Source organism: Saccopteryx bilineata, chromosome 5 (assembly GCF_036850765.1).
Source record: "Saccopteryx bilineata isolate mSacBil1 chromosome 5, mSacBil1_pri_phased_curated, whole genome shotgun sequence".
Lineage (NCBI taxonomy): Eukaryota > Metazoa > Chordata > Mammalia > Chiroptera > Emballonuridae > Saccopteryx > Saccopteryx bilineata.
The window spans coordinates 226,238,942-226,256,696 of NC_089494.1; the positions used below are offsets into that span (position 1 = coordinate 226,238,942).

Sequence of the window (17,755 nt, forward strand, 5' to 3'; positions counted from 1 at the left end):
ATGTAACAGAGGGAATCTGGTCATTTTTAAAAAAGAAAACATCGTTCAGACTTAAATATAAATAAAAGGAAATAATGTAAATTATGTATCCTTTCTCTGCAGACTGGTACCAAATGGCCCACGGACAGGTACCGGTCCGCGGCCCAGGGGTTGGGGACCACTGTACTAGAAAACTATCAAAGTGTGTACATTGTATTCATACCTGGTTTTCTCTTGCCATTGTAGTCAGATCATCTTGTAATCTTCTGTTTTCCTTCAGAGAGATTTCTTTCGCTCTTCCTACTTCATCAAGCTCTTTCTTGCTTGCATCTAGCTGGCGCCGGAGGCTGCTTATCTCACAGTCCCGATTAGTCAGTGCTTCCTTTAGCTGGCTGTTATGTGCGTGATGTGAAAATAGAAAAGAAAGCTTTTTGGAAAATTTAGTTCATTTAAAAAAAAAACTGTACTCTAAATCAACTATACTAAGAATACAATAAATTATAACTACTGTGTTAAGATACTGGTAAAGCAGACAATTTAGTTCTCTACCGCTCATTCTGAGCACATGAAGACAACATAAATTTCTTATTCCAAAAGTCAAGTAAAAATAGAAGACTGTCAAGTATTAGGAAATTCATTTGGCAAATGATAAAATAAGAACAGATTCTACTGGCAAATCTTTATTTACTGTTTAGGTCTCCACAATTACATAATTTAAAAGGGTACACAGAATGTTATTAGTGACTTCTGTCTTGAAGTAGAGACTAGACATAAAATGTAAAATTTTGTTCAAGATCAGTTTAGATGTAGAATAAATTCAAGACTGGCTACTACTAAAATAAACTAAATTTTAATAATTAGAGCCTGTTTAGGGTAGTTACAGTAGAAACAAAGAGAAAGTAGGCATGTAAAAAAATAATAAGACATAAGTGTTTAGAGGTAGATGAAGGAAGATGGCAGAAAGTTAAAGAGGATAGTATTTTCACGCAGGAGACTGAGAAAATAATGCTTCTGCTATTGGCAAAAATGGAGAAATGGAAAATAAAATTTTTTTTATTTAGTGAGTGAAGGGGAGAGAGACTCCCACATGCACCCCAGCCAGGATCTACCCAGCAAGCCCACTAGGGGGCGATGCTCTGCCCATCTGGGGCCCTTGCTCCACTGCAACCAGAACCATTTTTTGGAGCCTGAGGAGGAGGCCATAGAGCCATCCTCAGTGCCCGGGGCCAACTTACTTTAATCAAACCATGGCTACAGGAGGGGAGAAGGAGGAGGGGGAGGGTGGAGAAGTAGATGGGCGCCTCTCCTGTGTGCCCTGACAGGGAATCAAACCCAGGACATCCACACACCAGGCTGATGCTCTATCACTGAGCCAACCAGCCAGGGACAAAAATGAAAATTTAACTATTGACTGATGCTACTTAAACAAAACTGCATTCACTGAAAATTTCTTAGAAAGCTGGATGTCACTACACTATTTACCTCAGAGAAGAGTCATATTCTGAGAATGTTTTCTTCATCTGAGCAATAGCTTTTTCCTATAAAAATTAGAAAAATTTAAGATTCAAAACAATTCATATAAGAATACCTTTAGTTAAATATACATAATTTATCACATTTATTCAGTTCAAATCCATTTATATAATTTATGCTATAAATGAAAGCTCCAAGTAAACATTTCCCTGTCCCAACTGTACTTCACATATTGGCACATTTCTACTCATTCTAAAAACTTAAATTGTTCCTTGAGGTTGTTGTAATCACATCAGACATAATTACATTCTAGAAATAGAACTTTTGAAGATTCAAAATATTAAGTTAAAATGAAATTTAAGGTATTAACTTGTACCAGAGAATGAAATAATCATTTCTGTTCAGATGCTGGTTAACAATATTTAAGTCACATACTTTATTAGCAAGGTTTTCTTGCAATTTTGCAATCTGTTCTGTCTTCTCATCTACAGTCTCCTGAAGAAAGTCTTTTTCTTTATCAATAACACCAATGGTCTTTTTCATTACATGAGCCTCTTGATCCTGCGAAGTCATCTGAAGGTGCAGTTGACCTACAAATGAAAGGAAAGATTTGTTACGCAAAGTAAATGAGGATTAGCAAAAACACAATTTAAAGACACTGACCTATGTTTTCCTCCAGTATTTTAATTTGTGCTTGAGCCGACTCCAGTTCATCTCTTTTTATAGAAAGTCGGTGCTGATAATCATCAAGTGACCGTTGTAGCTGCTCATTTACTATCCTAAAGAATCAGTGGACAAAAACATACGGTATTCTTTATCTCTGGTAGAAATAATTTTTAAAATGTAAGAGATCTCAAAAAATTTATTTTTTTAAATATTTTGTTTGTTTTTCTTAGTTTTAAAGTTTCTCTTATTATTTTCAAGCTCTTCCAGTATAACTAATGGCATTATATTATATATTATTTCTTGCTATGCACCATTCTTCTTCAAATGCTTCCATCTTTCTAAAAATAATATAGTATAAAAATCAAATTGTGTGCTCTTTACTAGAGACTCCTGGTAGTTTTAAAGCTCTTCTCAGTTTCCTAATGTCAACCCTCTTTCTCTTAAAAATCTATTTCCAGCCTTGAGGTGAAAAGAAAGTGCCAGGCCACTTCAAAAGATCATCCATAAATCCTGACCATCCACACCAGTGAGCTTTAAATTTTGCATCCTTTGGTTCAACATACGTAAAATGGTTAACGTAATACACCATATCAACAAAACAAAGAACAAAAACCACATGATCTTATCAATAGACACAGAAAAGGCTTTCGATAAAATACAACACAATTTTCTGTTTAAGACTCTCAACAAAATGGGTATAGAAGGAAAATATCTCAACATGATAAAGGTCATATATAATAAACCATCAGCTAACATCATATTAAATGGCACTAAACTGAAGGCTTTCCCCCTTAAATCAGGAACAAGACAGGGTTGTCCACTCTCTCCACTCTTATTTAATGTGGTACTAGAGATTCTAGCCAGAGCAATCAGACAAGACCAAGAAATAAAAGGCATCCATATCGGAAAAGAAGAAGTAAAGGTATCACTTTTTGCAGATGATATGATCCTATACATCGAAAATCCCAAAGAATCCACAAAAAGACTACTAGAAACAATAAGCCAATACAGTAAGGTCGCAGGATACAAAATTAACATACAAAAGTCCATAGCCTTTCTATATGCCAACAATGAAACATTGGAGAACGAACTCAAAAAAATAATCCCCTTCACAATTGCAACAAAAAAAATACTTAGGAATAAACATAACAAAGAATGTAAAGGACTTATATAATGAAAACTATAAACTATTGTTAAGAGAAATCGAAAAAGATATAATGAGATGGAAGAATATACCTTGTTCTTGGTTAGGAAGAATAAATATAATCAAGATGGCCATATTACCCAAAGCAATATACAAATTTAATGCAATTCTCATCAAAATTCCAATGACATTTTTTAAAGAAATGGAACAAAAAATCATCAGATTTATATGGAACTATAAAAAACCCCGAATAGCCAAAGCAATCCTAAAGAAAAAGAATGAAGCTGGGGGCATTACAATACCTGACTTTAAACTATATTATACGGCCACGACAATCGAAACAGCATGGTATTGGCAGAAAAATAGACACTCAGACCAATGGAACAGAATAGAAAACCCAGAAATAAAACCACATATATATAGTCAAATAATTTTTGATAAAGGGGCCAACAACACACAATGGAGAAAAGAAAGCCTCTTCAATAAATGGTGCTGGGAAAACTGGAAAGCCACATGCAAAAGAATGAAACTGGACTACAGTCTGTCCCCCTGTACTAATATTAACTCAAAATGGATCAAAGATCTAAACATAAGACCTGAAACAATTAAGTGCATAGAAGAAGACATAGGTACTAAACTCATGGACTTGGGTTTTAAAGAACATTTTATGAATTTGACTCCAATGGCAAGAGAAGTGAAGGCAAAAATTAATAAATGGGACTACATCAGACTAAGAAGTTTTTGCTCAGCAAGAGAAACTGATAACAAAATGAACAGACAGCCAACTAAATGGGAAATGATATTTTCAAACAACAGCTCAGATAAGGGCCTAATATCCAAAATTTACAAAGAACTCATAAAACTCAACAACAAACAAACAAACAATCCAATAAAAAAATGGGAAGAGGACATGAACAGACACTTCTCCCAGGAAGAAATACAAATGGCCAACAGATATATGAAAAGATGCTCATCTTCGTTAGTTATTAGAGAAATGCAAATCAAAACTGCAATGAGATACCACCTCACACCTGTTAGATTAGCTATTATTAACAAGACAGGTAATAACAAATGTTGGAGAGGCTGTGGAGAAAAAGGAACCCTCATACACTGTTGGTGGGAATGTAAAGTAATACAACCATTATGGAAGAAAGTATGGTGGTTCCTCAAAAAACTAAAAATAGAACTACCTTATGACCCAGCAATCCTTCTACTGGGTATATACCCCAAAAACTCAGAAACATTGATACATAAAGACACATGCAGCCCCATGTTCATTGCAGCATTGTTCACAGTGGCCAAGACATGGAAACAACCAAAAAGCCCGTCAATAGATGACTGGATAAAGAAGATGTGGCACATATACACTATGGAATACTACTGAGCCATAAGAAATGATGACATCGGATCATTTACAGCAAAATGGTGGGATCTTGATAACATTATACGAAGTGAAATAAGTAAATCAGAAAAAACCAGGAACTGCATTATTCCATACATAGGTGGGACATAAAAGTGAAACTAAGAGACATTGATAAGAGTGTGGTGGTTACGGGGGGAGGGGGGAGAGAGAGAGGGAAAGGGGGAGGGGGAGGGGCACAAAGAAAACTAGATAGAAGGTGACAGAGGACAATCTGACTTTGGGTGATGGGTATGCAACATAAGTGAACGACAAGATAACCTGGAGTTGTTATCTTTGAATATATGTATCCTGATTTATTGATGTCGCCCCATTAAAAATAAAAGTATTAAAAAAATTTTTTTGCATCCTTTTCTGACTTTTTCTGGTAGGTAATAAACTGAAGGTCACAATAAACTTGAAAAGTAAGCATTTATTGTAATGCAATAAAGATTTAAGATTTAAGATTGGTTTCAGGGAGCAAAAGAAAGGACGTATGGAAGAAATAAAAGATAATTTCAGGATAATTTCTTACTGATCAGTGAGATTATTTTTCAGAGTAACAAGAATTTGCTTTCCTGTCATCTAGAGACCATGGAATGCTTTTAGCCTGACCCAGGAGTTCTTCACCCTGACTTGTTGGGAAGATCATGCTCTCGCCTCAAGCTATTTACTGGGAACTCCCAAGGTTCCTTTTAGGGTTCCTCTGAGGAGAACACAGGGAAGATACCAAAGGTGGCTTAGCTTAGAACTGCCTAACGGGAAGGAGGTTTGCATTCGGGAACCACGGGACAGCTCCATGAAAATCAAGTTTTACTGGCAACAGTGAGGTGTTTGGAAAGGTAAAAGACATGACAGTGACTGCTCTAAGGTCAAGTGAATGATGACTCCGAGGGAGGGAGGAAAGTCAAGTTGAGGATGACTTCTTTAGATTGTACAATACAATAGAATCCAGGGAGAAAGATTCTATGTTCGATAAGTTTTATTTCATAAAATTGTAAGTCTAGGTGACTGCACTGTAGTCAAGCTATTCTTTTTTTGTTTGTTTTTTAGTTTTTTAGTCAAGCTACCCTTAAAAGCTACAGCTATTGCTCTGAAGGATATAACCATAGAACTCTGTACTGATACTTTATATATACTTACACATTTATTCCTAGAGCAGTTCCAGAATTAGAACCAGTATTCCAATTTTATAGAAACAAATAACTACTAACTTGTCCAATGTAACAAAACAAAGAATAGATGTAAATCCAGTCTAGTCTAACTTGATATCAATGTTTTTCTACTATATTGCACAGAGAGACCAACCTCTTCTATGTGGAAGGGAATATACCTGCCGATAAGCTATACAGAGTCTTTTCAAAATAGAACGGCCCACTGAGCCCCAAATAGTTGGCCATGTTGAAATCCTAAGTAGAAATATAAAGATTTCTTTACATGTAAGTTCATTAGCAGGGTTAATTCCTAATACCAGTGTTGATAAAATAACACCTTGATTGATTATACATATAAAGGATGTTTTTGGTGAGTCTTAAGAATCACTTTGTCTTTTCATATTCTACTGAAGATAGGGAAAGGGACAACAGATTCTATACCAGACTTTGTACATAACTTTTCTGACAGAGCACTGCTGCTAAGATAAAGGTCTTCACAATGAAAGAACTGAGGTATGCTACATGGTTTATCAGGGAAAACAGCTGAGTGACAATCATAAAATATTTGTTCATCATGGTGTCTGAAAAGGAAATTTTGAGTACCTTTTGAGAACTAAGTTATTAGGAAAATTCAGCCAATTTCTGAAAGTGCTATAAACAAAGCAAAGAGAAATGATTTCCTACCAGAACTGAAAATTAATAAAACCACTTAGAATCAAAGTGTTAGCTCTCTACTACCCATGTGGCTGTATAGGACCATCTCTCTGAACCTCAATTTCCTCAACTATGTTACATTATATGCAGGTACACATGCTTTCATTTAAGGGGCAAATTAATTACTTCTCTTTATAATGGACAGCATCTTAAAGGGTCCTTGATTCATAAAAAGTGTTCAAGTTCTAAAATGGAGGTGAAGCTCCATCTAAGAGGGATAGGCTTGGAATTTTAATGGCCTATTAGAGGAAACAGAAACTGATACGGTATTACTGCCTGCTTTATTTTAGAAGTCTGTAAGAGTCTGTGGTTATGGCCCACCACTACCTGAGAAAGACTACTATTAAGTATTGCCAGAGAGAGGAAGGAGTATCAGGACTGGTTATCTTTCACCTGGCCGCAGAGGAGGATGATTTGTATCTGGTGGCCCGAGGTCCCTTGGCCCTTTCAAGTCCAACTCTATGAGCTCAGCTATTGTCACTTAGGCACTGGTTCTTCTTCTTGTCCTGGTAGAAAAATGTTAGGCATGCCCAGGAGACAGCTTTTAGGCATCCCAAGGAATCTCTGAGACTTCTTCTCCTTCTCTACAATGGTTTTCAATTCCCTTAACAAATAAATACTTCTCAGGGAAGAACAGTTATATTTGGTTTTACAAATACAACTAAAACCTACTGTAATAACTGATACTTAATGCCACAATATTAACTCTTAACTAGAGTTTATGGGCCCTTTCAAGGAAAATCTGCTAACATACTTATTTGATCCTGGATTAAGTATATAACCATCTAGTTTTGAAGAATGTTCACAGATAACTAAAGACCAAGGTGAACTGAAAACAGTCTGAAGGTATTTTCAGCTATAGGAATCTAAACGTTTAGAGCCTCACAGCTAGCAACTGTGAGAATCAAAGCTGTTTAGTATAGGGCTGAGAAAAGTTAGTTGTCTAACTAGGCTAGAAACTATTTATTCTCAAACAGGTGTATGCAAAATATGGCCTGCTACCAATATTTGTAAAAAAAAAAAAAAAAGAGCCAGGAATGGTTTTTACATGTTCATATAATTGAAAATTTTTTTCAACAGAAGATTAGTATTTTGTGACATGAAATTTATATGAAGGTCAAATTTTAGTGTTCATAAAGTTGTACTGAACCACAACCACATGTCCTCATTTATATATATATTGTCGATAGCTGTTTTTGTGCTACAAAAGCAGGATCGAGTATGTGCAACAGAGACTGCCTGACCCGCACAGTCGAAAATACGCACTGTCCTTTTACAGAAAAAGTTACTGACCCCAGCTCCGGAGGATGGCTGGCATCCTCAGGGGGGTAAGGCCATCTTTCCTGGAGAGAAGGAAGTTGCTTTATAGCATTTTTGTTATGAAGTTTTGATTTGGGGCATAGACTGCTAGGTCTCAAAATGCTACAATTCAAGGGAGACAGCAATCACTTCTTTAACTTGAATGGGCGGTCATAAAGTGGAATTCTGCATTATATCCTCTGGCGCTGCACCAGACCAGACCAAAGACCTCTATTTGGACAATTAAGAGACTATACTTGAAATAGTGTGTTTTGTGAAAAGAAACAGTCTTTCTTGGGTGGTGGGGGTGGGGACTGTTTGGCAGCACTAAAATTTGGTGAGAAGTGCCTTACTCAGGAAGGGAAAGAGAAGATGGGTCCACTAAGTGGATGGAAAGGAACACATGGTTCATCTATCTGAGTACCAACTTCCTAAACAGCTTCATGTCAAGGGAAAGAGAACCTGATTGTTAAAGGGGTAGCAAGATCTCTATTACAACGGTGGCACGAGGTTTGAAAAAAGTGGCTTTGCTTCCATAGAGTGCTTGATATTATGGTTTGTATTGAGTTTAACTTTGGATTTGGACCTGACTGCTTGAACTCATGGTTTTACCAACATAAACTGATATGGAGAACATGACTGATATGCTTTCCTCAGAGACAAGATAAGTAAAATTTTTCTGTCAGAGCAAAACAAAGTAGTGGAAGCATACAATTTCCCCAAGTTATATAAAGTAGAAAACCCCTCATGATTCTGTCCTATAACAGTGACTGAATCACCCACAGATGAGAGAAGTAGCAGATGGAGCTCAGGGAAGAAAAGGGTATTAGTTTAACAAAGAAAACACCAAAGGAGCTATAGGCTAGCACTAGGGTATCCAAGAGAGGGCACTGAAAGCTCTGCCTTAGGGCTTCAGACTGCTAAGGACCTCCTAGGAGGGGAGGGAAGGAGAGGGGAGAGGGGGAAAAGCAAAATGTCTGAAGGAAAAAGCAAAATGGATTAAATTCCAGATGCAGTCAGCTGCTGGTCCAAAGGGAAAAGGGTACACTAGTAATTCTGCATAACAAAAATACACCATGGTACTTGTAGTTTGGAGTTGAATATAGACATGAACCAGAACTGGGGCTGATCCATGCAGTTAGCTCTCCTGCATAGAATGTACGTAGTACTTGGAAAAAAAAAAAAAAAAAAAGTAAAGAAAAAAAGAAAAACAAAGGGGGAAAAGCAGCTTCTACTTTAGTTATTTACCTAACATCCAACTTATCGAGACTTGTAGTCAGAGCAGCAAAAGAGCAAAAATTAAATATGCCCTGGCCAGTTAGGTCAGTGGTAGAGCATCAGCCCAATGTATGGATGCCCCAGGCTTGATTCCCGGCCAGGGCACACAGGAGAAGCGCCCATCTGCTTCTCCACCCTTCCCCCTCTCCTTCCTCTCTATCTCTCTCTTCCCCTCCTGCAGCCACGGCTCCATTGGAGCAAAGTTGGCCCAGGGAACTGAGGATGGCTCCATGGCCTCTGCCCCAGGCGCTAGAGTGGCTCTGGTTGCAATGAAGCAACGCCCTAGATGGGCAGAGCATCGCCCCCTAGTGGGCATGCCGGATGGATCCTGGTCCGGCACATGCAGGAGTCTGTCTCTCTGCCTCCCTGCTTCTCACTGCAGGAAAAAAAAAAAGATGCCCCATGAGTCTCTGCTATCGCATTCCTTAATTAAATAGACACATCTAGCTCTGAAATCATTTCATTAAATTTTGTTCGATAATCATGGACCCCTTATAAATATAATCTCAGGCATTTCTTTTCCTAATTATTCCACTGATTTTCAATTCTGCTGTTTATTTTACTATATATTTTAGAATTCTCAGTGTTTGTATATTAGATCCATGTCTTTTTTGCTCATTTGTTTCTATCCTTCTGAGTTCTGAATTCTAGGTGAGTTTCTTGAGTTTGTTTTCTATTTCACCAACTCAAGTTTTCTGAAATATCTATTCTGTTCACTAACACAGTTTTAATTTATCAATCTTTTTCTGTAATGCCTGGCCAGGTGGTGGTGCGGTGGATAGAGTGTTGGTCTGGGTCACTAAGGACCCAGGTTCGAAACTCCAAGGTTGATGGCTTGAGCACGAGCTCACTAGCTTGAGCATGGGGTCGCCAACTTGAGTGTGGGATCATAAATAAGAACTCACTGTCACTGGCTTGAGCCCAAAGGTCGCTGGCTTGAAGCCCAAGGTCACTGGCTTGAATAAGGGGTCACTGGCTCAGCTAGAGTACCCTGGTCAAGGCACTTATGAGAAGCAATCAATGAACAACTAAAGTGATGCCGCTATGACTTGATACTTCTCATCTCCCCATTCCTGTCTGTCTCTCGCTAAAAAAACAAAACAAAACTTTTCCTATAATGATCATTACTATCATCATTTCTGATCTCAAGTTGTTACTACTTCTTGGCCAATTTGGTTTTACATATGTAATGTCATACTGACATCTGAAAATCTTTTCCTGCTTCTCTCTGCAAGTGTATTTACAGAAGTATTTCCTCTGATTCTTCACAGTGGTGCTCTTCTTCCGATTTTCAGTGTCTTTTACTTATTGCAGCTGCCTAGTCCAGAAAAAACCTAACTTTGTTTCCTTCAGGCTTCTGCATTCTAAATTGACTTGTGGCTGACCACCCGGTATCATCAGGTAAACATTCTATAATACTGTATCTTTTTCTCATCTCCATATAATTCATCCAATGCTTTTGATTTTCTGTGAGAAATGTTTCCTAACTATGGCCCCTGTTCTCTGGGTCTTTGCCACTGTTTTATGCAGACACCTGGGCTCTATTGTTTGCTATCCGCCTCCTAAGACTCCAGATCCAACCTCCCTATTTCTGCCAGAATTCACTTTTTAAATGGGATGCTACCATGTCACCCTCTGGGTTAAAAATGTTTGTTCTCTGTTTATAAGGTAGAATCCAGACATTCTTGGTTATCATACCAACTTCTTCATAACCTAACTCTGACCTGTAGATAGAGCCTATTTTTTCATAATGACCTGCTTCTCAATTTTTCAGACACATCACCTTTTTAGACTCTGTATTTAAATAGTCTGATTTTTACATTTCTTTGAGAAAGGACAATGGCATAGGTAACAAAAAATTCTGTAATTTTCGTCAACTGTATACTATGGAGTACTGAAGTATCATTTCAGGGAGATTTTAGAAAAAGGTAGGTACAAAAAAATTGACTGTAATCATATCAATATAAGAAAGTCTAAAAATACAGATACTCCAAACCTACCCAGACTCACTCAGTGAACAAGAACTTCCAGAGATCAGCCCCTAAAGCCACACTTTTCAAAAGCTCCCCGGCTGATTCTGCAGCTGCAAGGTCAACTTTGGGTACTAACATTCAAAGGGTATTACCAGAGGTGAAATAACAAAACCTTCAACGAACTTACCTAAGTGAGTTCATCTCTGTTTTCTGAAGAGATGAGTCACCAGTCACGTGGCTCAGTTTCTGAGCTTGGAATTTGGCTTTGTTCTCTAATGACTCCATTGATTCTTTCATTATTAACATTTTAGACTTTATTTCACAGTTTTCATTTTCAAGCTATAATTTAAATTTTAAAAATTAATAGGTATATGTCTCAGTTTTGTTTTCCTTAAGCATATTTTAATAACATTTCTGGGAGAAAACTAAGGATATAAATTAAATTTATTTAAAAGTCCTATAAAACTTATGTGTACATGGCCTGGCCAGGTAGCTCAGTTGGTGAGAGCATCATTCCGAGATACCAAGATTGTGGGTTCAATACCTGGACAGAGCACATACAAGAATCAACCAATGAATGCATGAATAAGTGAAACAACAAATTATTGTTTCTCTTTCTCTCTTTCCCTTCCCTTCTCTCTCTAAAATCAAAAACAAATTTTAAAAGTCATATATATACTTTAGGTTCTACAGGTTAGAATAGACATACACATTTCCCTCTCCTCAGTATCACCTAAATAAAAGAACAGATACAAAAAAAACCAAGAAAATAAAAAAAGAAAAAAATATATCCATAACAGCAATAAAAACAAAAATAATTAGCAGAGCAAAAATTTTGAGGAATTTCTATAAAACAGTAAGTAGATAGGCTTGATTTGAAGAAAAATCATAGCAGAAAATACTGTAACCCAAACAAAATACGAGCAAGACATATGAAGAAACTAAAAATTTCCTGAAGGGTAGAAAACAAAACCTGACTTAATGTAAAGGTACACCTGTTTCTGAATGGGAACACAATACTGGAATATATTAAACTTCCCCAAAATAACTGTAAAGTCAATGAAATTTCAGTAAGAATCCTAATAGAGCCTTTTAAAAATAAGAAGGGTGCCTTAGATTTTATTCTAAAATTTATGTAGGAAAAAAAAATTTAAGAGAAAACAGCTGTATCTCGTGGTGGCCGTGGCTTCAGGACGAAGCTGCACATCTTTCCCAGCCACTGGCTGCTGGGAACTCACTGAACGCATACTTCGTACCTGTAATGAGAAGCGGATGGCCACAGAAGGTGCCGCTGATGCTCAGGGAGAAGAATACCTGGAAGGGTTATGTGGCTCGAATCAGTGTGGGAATGACAAGCGAGGCTTCCCCAGGAAGCAGGGCATCCTGACCCACTGCCGTGTCCGCCTGTTGCTGAGTAAGGGGTATCCTGTTACAGACCAAGGAGGACTAGAGAGAGGGTGTAAATCTGTTCGGGCACACTGTGGATGCCAGTCTCAGTGCTCTCAACTTGGTCATTGCAAAAAAAGGGGAGAAAGACATTTCTGGTCTCACTGATACTACTGTACTTTGTGGCTTAGGGTCCAAAACTAGCAGAATCCACAAATATTTCAATCTCTCTAAAGAAGATGATGCCCACAAGTATGTTGTGAGAAAGCCCCAAAACAAAGAAGGTAAGAAACTTAGGACAAAAGCACCCAAGATTCAGTGTCTCTTTACTCAACACATCCTGTAACACAAACGTTGTACTGCTCTGAAGAACAGCGTACTGAGAAAAACACGGATGAGGCTGCAGAAGATGCTAATCTTTAGGCTAACAGAATAAAGAGGGCCAAAGAAAAACACCAGAACAGATTGTCAAGAGACGTAGGCAATCAGAGAGCTTCTATTGCTGTGTCCAGTCAATAAAGAGATTTTCTATGAGGAACAAATAAATAAGATCAGACATAAAAAAAGAAAAGAAGAACAGGAAAAATCAGGGATGGGAAAAGAATGCAAACAGACTTGCCTTATGAGATATCAAAATAAATTAGAAAGCTACTGTAATTAAAACTATGAATTTTACATAGAAACGGACAAGCAAATACACACAGATGTGAATTTAGGAAAGGCAACATTTTAGAAAGTGGGAAAGAATAAACTCTTTAAAAATAGAGTTGGAACAGCTATGCACTGGAGGAAAAAAATAGGTTGATTTCTATTTTATTTTATGTACAAAGATAAATACGAAATGGAATAATAAAGTACATATAAAACTCAAAACCAAAAAATATTAGCAATAAATATAAGTCTTCCAGTTAAAACTGTAAACTGGCTGCATACATTTGATCTCCTCTCCCTCTAGAAACATTGCTAAAATGACAATAAAGGAATAAGAAAATTATATGCTCAGAAGGACATAGAGAACAAGACAGAAAACAAGAGTTGGCAAATTACTTCAGCACCTTATGGACGACAAGGAGTAAACTAAATAATGACTTAAAATGCAAGAAAGACAGGTGGTGGCACAATGGATAGAGCATTGATCTGGGATGCTGAGGACCCAGATTTGAAAGCCCAAGGTCACCAGCTTGAGCACAGGCTCATCTAGCTTTAGCATAGGATCATAGACATGATACCATGGTCACTGGCTTGAAGCCCATGGTCGCTGGTTCAAGCCCAAGGTCTCTGGCTTGAGCAAGGGGTCACTGGCTCAGCTGGAGCGCCCCAGTCAAGGCACATATGAGAAAGCAATCAGTGAACAACTAAGGTGCCACAACGACGAGTTGATGCTTATCTCTCTCATTTCCTGTCTGTCTCTGTCTGTCCCTCCTTCTTTCTCTCTCTAAATTAAAAAAATAATCATCTAAAGCAGTTGCTGAAGCTAGAAACTACTGACATTTGGGGCCAAATAATTCTTTGGCAGGAGTGGGGAGTGCTAGGCCCTGGCCAGGTGGCTCAGTGCATAGCGCACTGCGCAGTGTGCTGAGGTTGTGGGTTCAATCCCCAGTCACAGCACATACAAGAAGCAACCAATTAGTGCATAACTAAATGGAGCAACTAGGAGGAACAAGGTGATGCTTCTCTCTCTCACTCTCTCTCTCCTCCTCTCTCTCAAATCAATAGAAAAAAATTTTTTTTTAGAAAGTATAGTTGTTTCTTAAATATTTAAGGCTGCAAGTAACCTTGAACTGATTTGGTGGTGTGATATGTTGAGTTAGAATCCAATTACTTTTTTGTTTTTTTTTGTATTTTTCTGAAGCTGGAAACGGGGAGGAAGTCAGAAAAACTCCAGCATGCGCCCGACCGGGATCCATCTGGCACGCCCACCAGGGGGCGATGCTCTGCCCATCCGGGGCGTCGCTCTGTTGCAACCAGAGCTAGTCTAGTGCCTGAGGCAGAAGCCATGGAGCCATCCCCAGCGCCCGGGCCATCTTTGCTTCAATGGAGCCTTGGCTGTGGGAGGGGAAGAGAGAGACGGAGAGGAAGGAGAGGGGGAGGGGTGGAGAAGCAGATGGGCGCTTCTCCTGTGTGCCCTGCCCGGGAATCGAACCCGGGACTCCTGCACGCCAGGCCGACCGTCTACCACTGAGCCAACCAGCCAGGGCCCAATTACTTTTTTATACACATGTATATGAATAGCCAATTATCTTAAAACAATTACTGAATAATCCATCCTTTCCCCATTGATCTGAGTGAGTCCTTTATATATATATCGTTTCCATATATTTGTGGGTTTTGGATTTGCTCTTTAGTGGGTTTTATCATTCTCTCTGAATCCCTGTGTACTCCCACCCTTTCTTAATTACTGGTTCTAAAGTCTTTATATCTTACAGGACAATTTCCACACCACACTATATTCTTTTTTTTTTTTGTGAGAGGAAGGGAGGCAGAGACAGACTCCCACATGTGCCTCGACCAAGATCTACCTGGCAAGCCCGATAGGGGCAATGCTCTGCCCATCTGGGGCCCTTGCTCAGTTGCAACCGGAGCTATTTTTTGGCACCTGAGGCGTAGGCTGTGGAGCCATCCTCAGTGGCTGGGGCCAGCTGGCTCCAATTGAGCCATGGCTGCAGGAGAAGAGATAGTGGTAGAGAGAGAGAGAAGCGAGAGGTGGGGGAGTGGAGAAGCCCATGGGCGCTTTTCTTGTGTGCGCTGGCTGGGAATCAAACCCAGACATCCACATGCAGGCTGATGCTCTACCACTGAGCCAACCCGCCAGGGCCTCATCTTCTTTTCTTTAAAAATTTCTTTGTGATGGCTCTAGCCAGGTGGCTCAGTGGATAAAGTGTCATTCTGGCACACCAAAGTAGTGAATTAGACCCTGGGGTCAGGGCACACGTGAGAAGCAATCAATGAGCATACACCTAAATGGAAAAACGAGTTGATGCTTTTCTCTCTCCCTCCCTCCCTTTCTCTTTCTCTATCAAATCAACGGAAAATTTGTAAAAAAAAACCACCTTCTTTGTGATTCTTGGCTCTTTGCTTCCATGTAAATTTTAAAATCTATTGGCAAGTTTCACACACACAACCTTCTTGGGATTTCAGATGGCACTACATCAACTCCATAGATCAGTTTAGGGAGAATTTTCATTCTTTTTAAAACATGATTATCAGTCACCTTTTTTATATAAACCTGATATAACTTCCACTTCTCTGGGTCTTCTTTAATGTCTTTCAATAGGTTGCATAATGTATTCTATAAAGATCCTAGAAATTTACACACACATATCTTGTATTATTTTTCAAACTACCAAAATTCACTGTACATTCTGAATCCAAGGATCCTTGTTTTTATAATACCCGTAAATTATCAGTCATTATCTCTTCAACTGCTGCCTCTCCTCCTACATTCTATTATATTCTCCTAGAATTCTGACTAGATATATATTAGACCTTTTCACTATATTCTCTGAGACTTTAACTTATTTTATATTTTCTCTTAGTATTTTTACAATGATTTCTAGTACTTTAGATATATTTTCCAGTTCATTAATTCTCACTTTCAGCTTCTAGGCAAGCTGGAGTGACAAGAACCCGTCTACCTGTAACTAAAAAGTGGAAAAAATATATAAAAACAATGGTTTTCAAGACACTGGCATCAGGCAACAATGGACAGTGACCCAAGAGACAGGAACAAATGAGACAAGTCCTATGGTTGCTCCAGATTACAGCCTGAAGAATTCCCAGGCTGTGGCATGGGGAAAGGAAGCAGGTGGAGTCTAGTGGTCTTCAGCTGAGCAGAGTTCAGAATCAAGAATGCACCAAAGCCAGGGGAAGAACCATCAAAGAATTAGAGGGAACAATACTCAGGACTCATGCAAGGCCAGGAACGGTTCCCGTTCCCACTAGTCATTCAAAAACAACCTAATTCGTGGGGCACCATGAAGTGACTCAAAAGAGTTTTGTCTCAATAGTGAAACAAAATTAGTTAAAGATTAAATGCTACTCTGGTCCCACCCAATGAAGCTTAAATGTAAAAGTGAAAAAAAAAATTAAGCTACCTCCATCTGACTTTATTTCAGAACAAACCTCAAGCATATTAGTAGGAATACAAGCTATCCAGCAACCCAGAGGGTAGAATTCACAATGCCTGATATCCAATCTAAAGTTACCAGGCATGCGAAGAAGCAGGACACTACAACTCGTGATGAGGAGGAAAAAAATCAACCGACCCAAAGTTGACAGAAACAGGTGAAAGAATCAGTAGACAAATAAAAACAGTGAAGACATAGTCAAGGAAACTAGCCAAAATGAAACACAAAGAGAAAAAAGACTGTCAGAACTCATACCAATTTGTTAATAATCCTATTTCTAGAGAGAGCAATAAGGAAGTAAATTTTACTGTGTATGCCTGCATATGATTTTTTAACAAGAGCAAAACAACAATAAGCATAACTAACACCTACTGAGTGCTTATAATATGCCAGTGACTCTTCTAAGTTCCAAATATGTACTAATTTAATCTCCACAAATTAAGTACTAGTGATATTCCTGTTACAAATAAAGACATTGAGGGATGGAAAGTTTAAGTAACTTGCCTATGGGTAGTAGATGACAGAGAAGGTTGGATCCCAAGCAGTCAATCTTTAGAGTACACACTCTGTAATTATTATACAGCTTCTACAGCAAACTATTTTGTAATATCAGGACTATACAGTATATTAAAACTACAACTGACATAGTCATTCATACAACACAATATACTCAAAATCCAGTTTGATAATTACCTGGTGATTAACATATGTTAAATGTTCAATAGTTTTCTCTAATTCTGATTTTCCAAAAAGACTCATTTCTTGGAGAGTCTGAAAGAGAATTTAAAAAGAAGATGTTTATTCACATCAGATAATGCAACAAAATTACCAAAGTAAGTAATACAAGTCTCCAGTACCATTCTACTTTTTAAAAATAACAGAATGTTTTAAAAAGAAAATCATTAGAAATTATACAAAAATTATGCTTTTGTTAAAAAAAAAAAACCCACAGCAAAAGCACTCTACCTCCGTGTGTTATTGTAACAGAAGACACAGATTAGTATGGATTCACTTATAAAGATTTACATAGATCAATTCATTAGCACAAGCATAAAGGGAGAAAACCAGCAGATTAAGTCAGTTCAAGAGTATGTCTTCACTGAGGAGATGCAAGAGGAACAGAGTGGAAAGGAAGGAAAGATAAGAAAGACACAGAAAACAAC

General features: G+C 38.1%; 1 protein-coding gene and 1 pseudogene across 4 annotated transcripts in view; one reads left to right on the forward strand and one right to left on the reverse strand.

Annotated features, from left to right (window-relative positions):
- CEP135 (centrosomal protein 135) overlaps positions 1-17,755 on the reverse strand; it is a 75,254-nt gene that overhangs the window by 21,584 nt on the left and 35,915 nt on the right. For all 4 annotated transcript variants that reach the window (XM_066280759.1, XM_066280758.1, XM_066280760.1 and 1 more), the window contains 6 exons: positions 17,286-17,363; positions 11,267-11,418; positions 2,116-2,231; positions 1,888-2,042; positions 1,462-1,517; positions 203-371 (listed from right to left, as the gene is read on the reverse strand). In XM_066280759.1, the coding sequence (XP_066136856.1) occupies positions 203-371; positions 1,462-1,517; positions 1,888-2,042; positions 2,116-2,231; positions 11,267-11,418; positions 17,286-17,363 (726 nt within the window). The remainder of the gene's footprint in view (positions 1-202; positions 372-1,461; positions 1,518-1,887; positions 2,043-2,115; positions 2,232-11,266; positions 11,419-17,285; positions 17,364-17,755) is intronic.
- LOC136338057 (small ribosomal subunit protein eS6-like) lies at positions 11,556-12,984 on the forward strand (annotated as a pseudogene).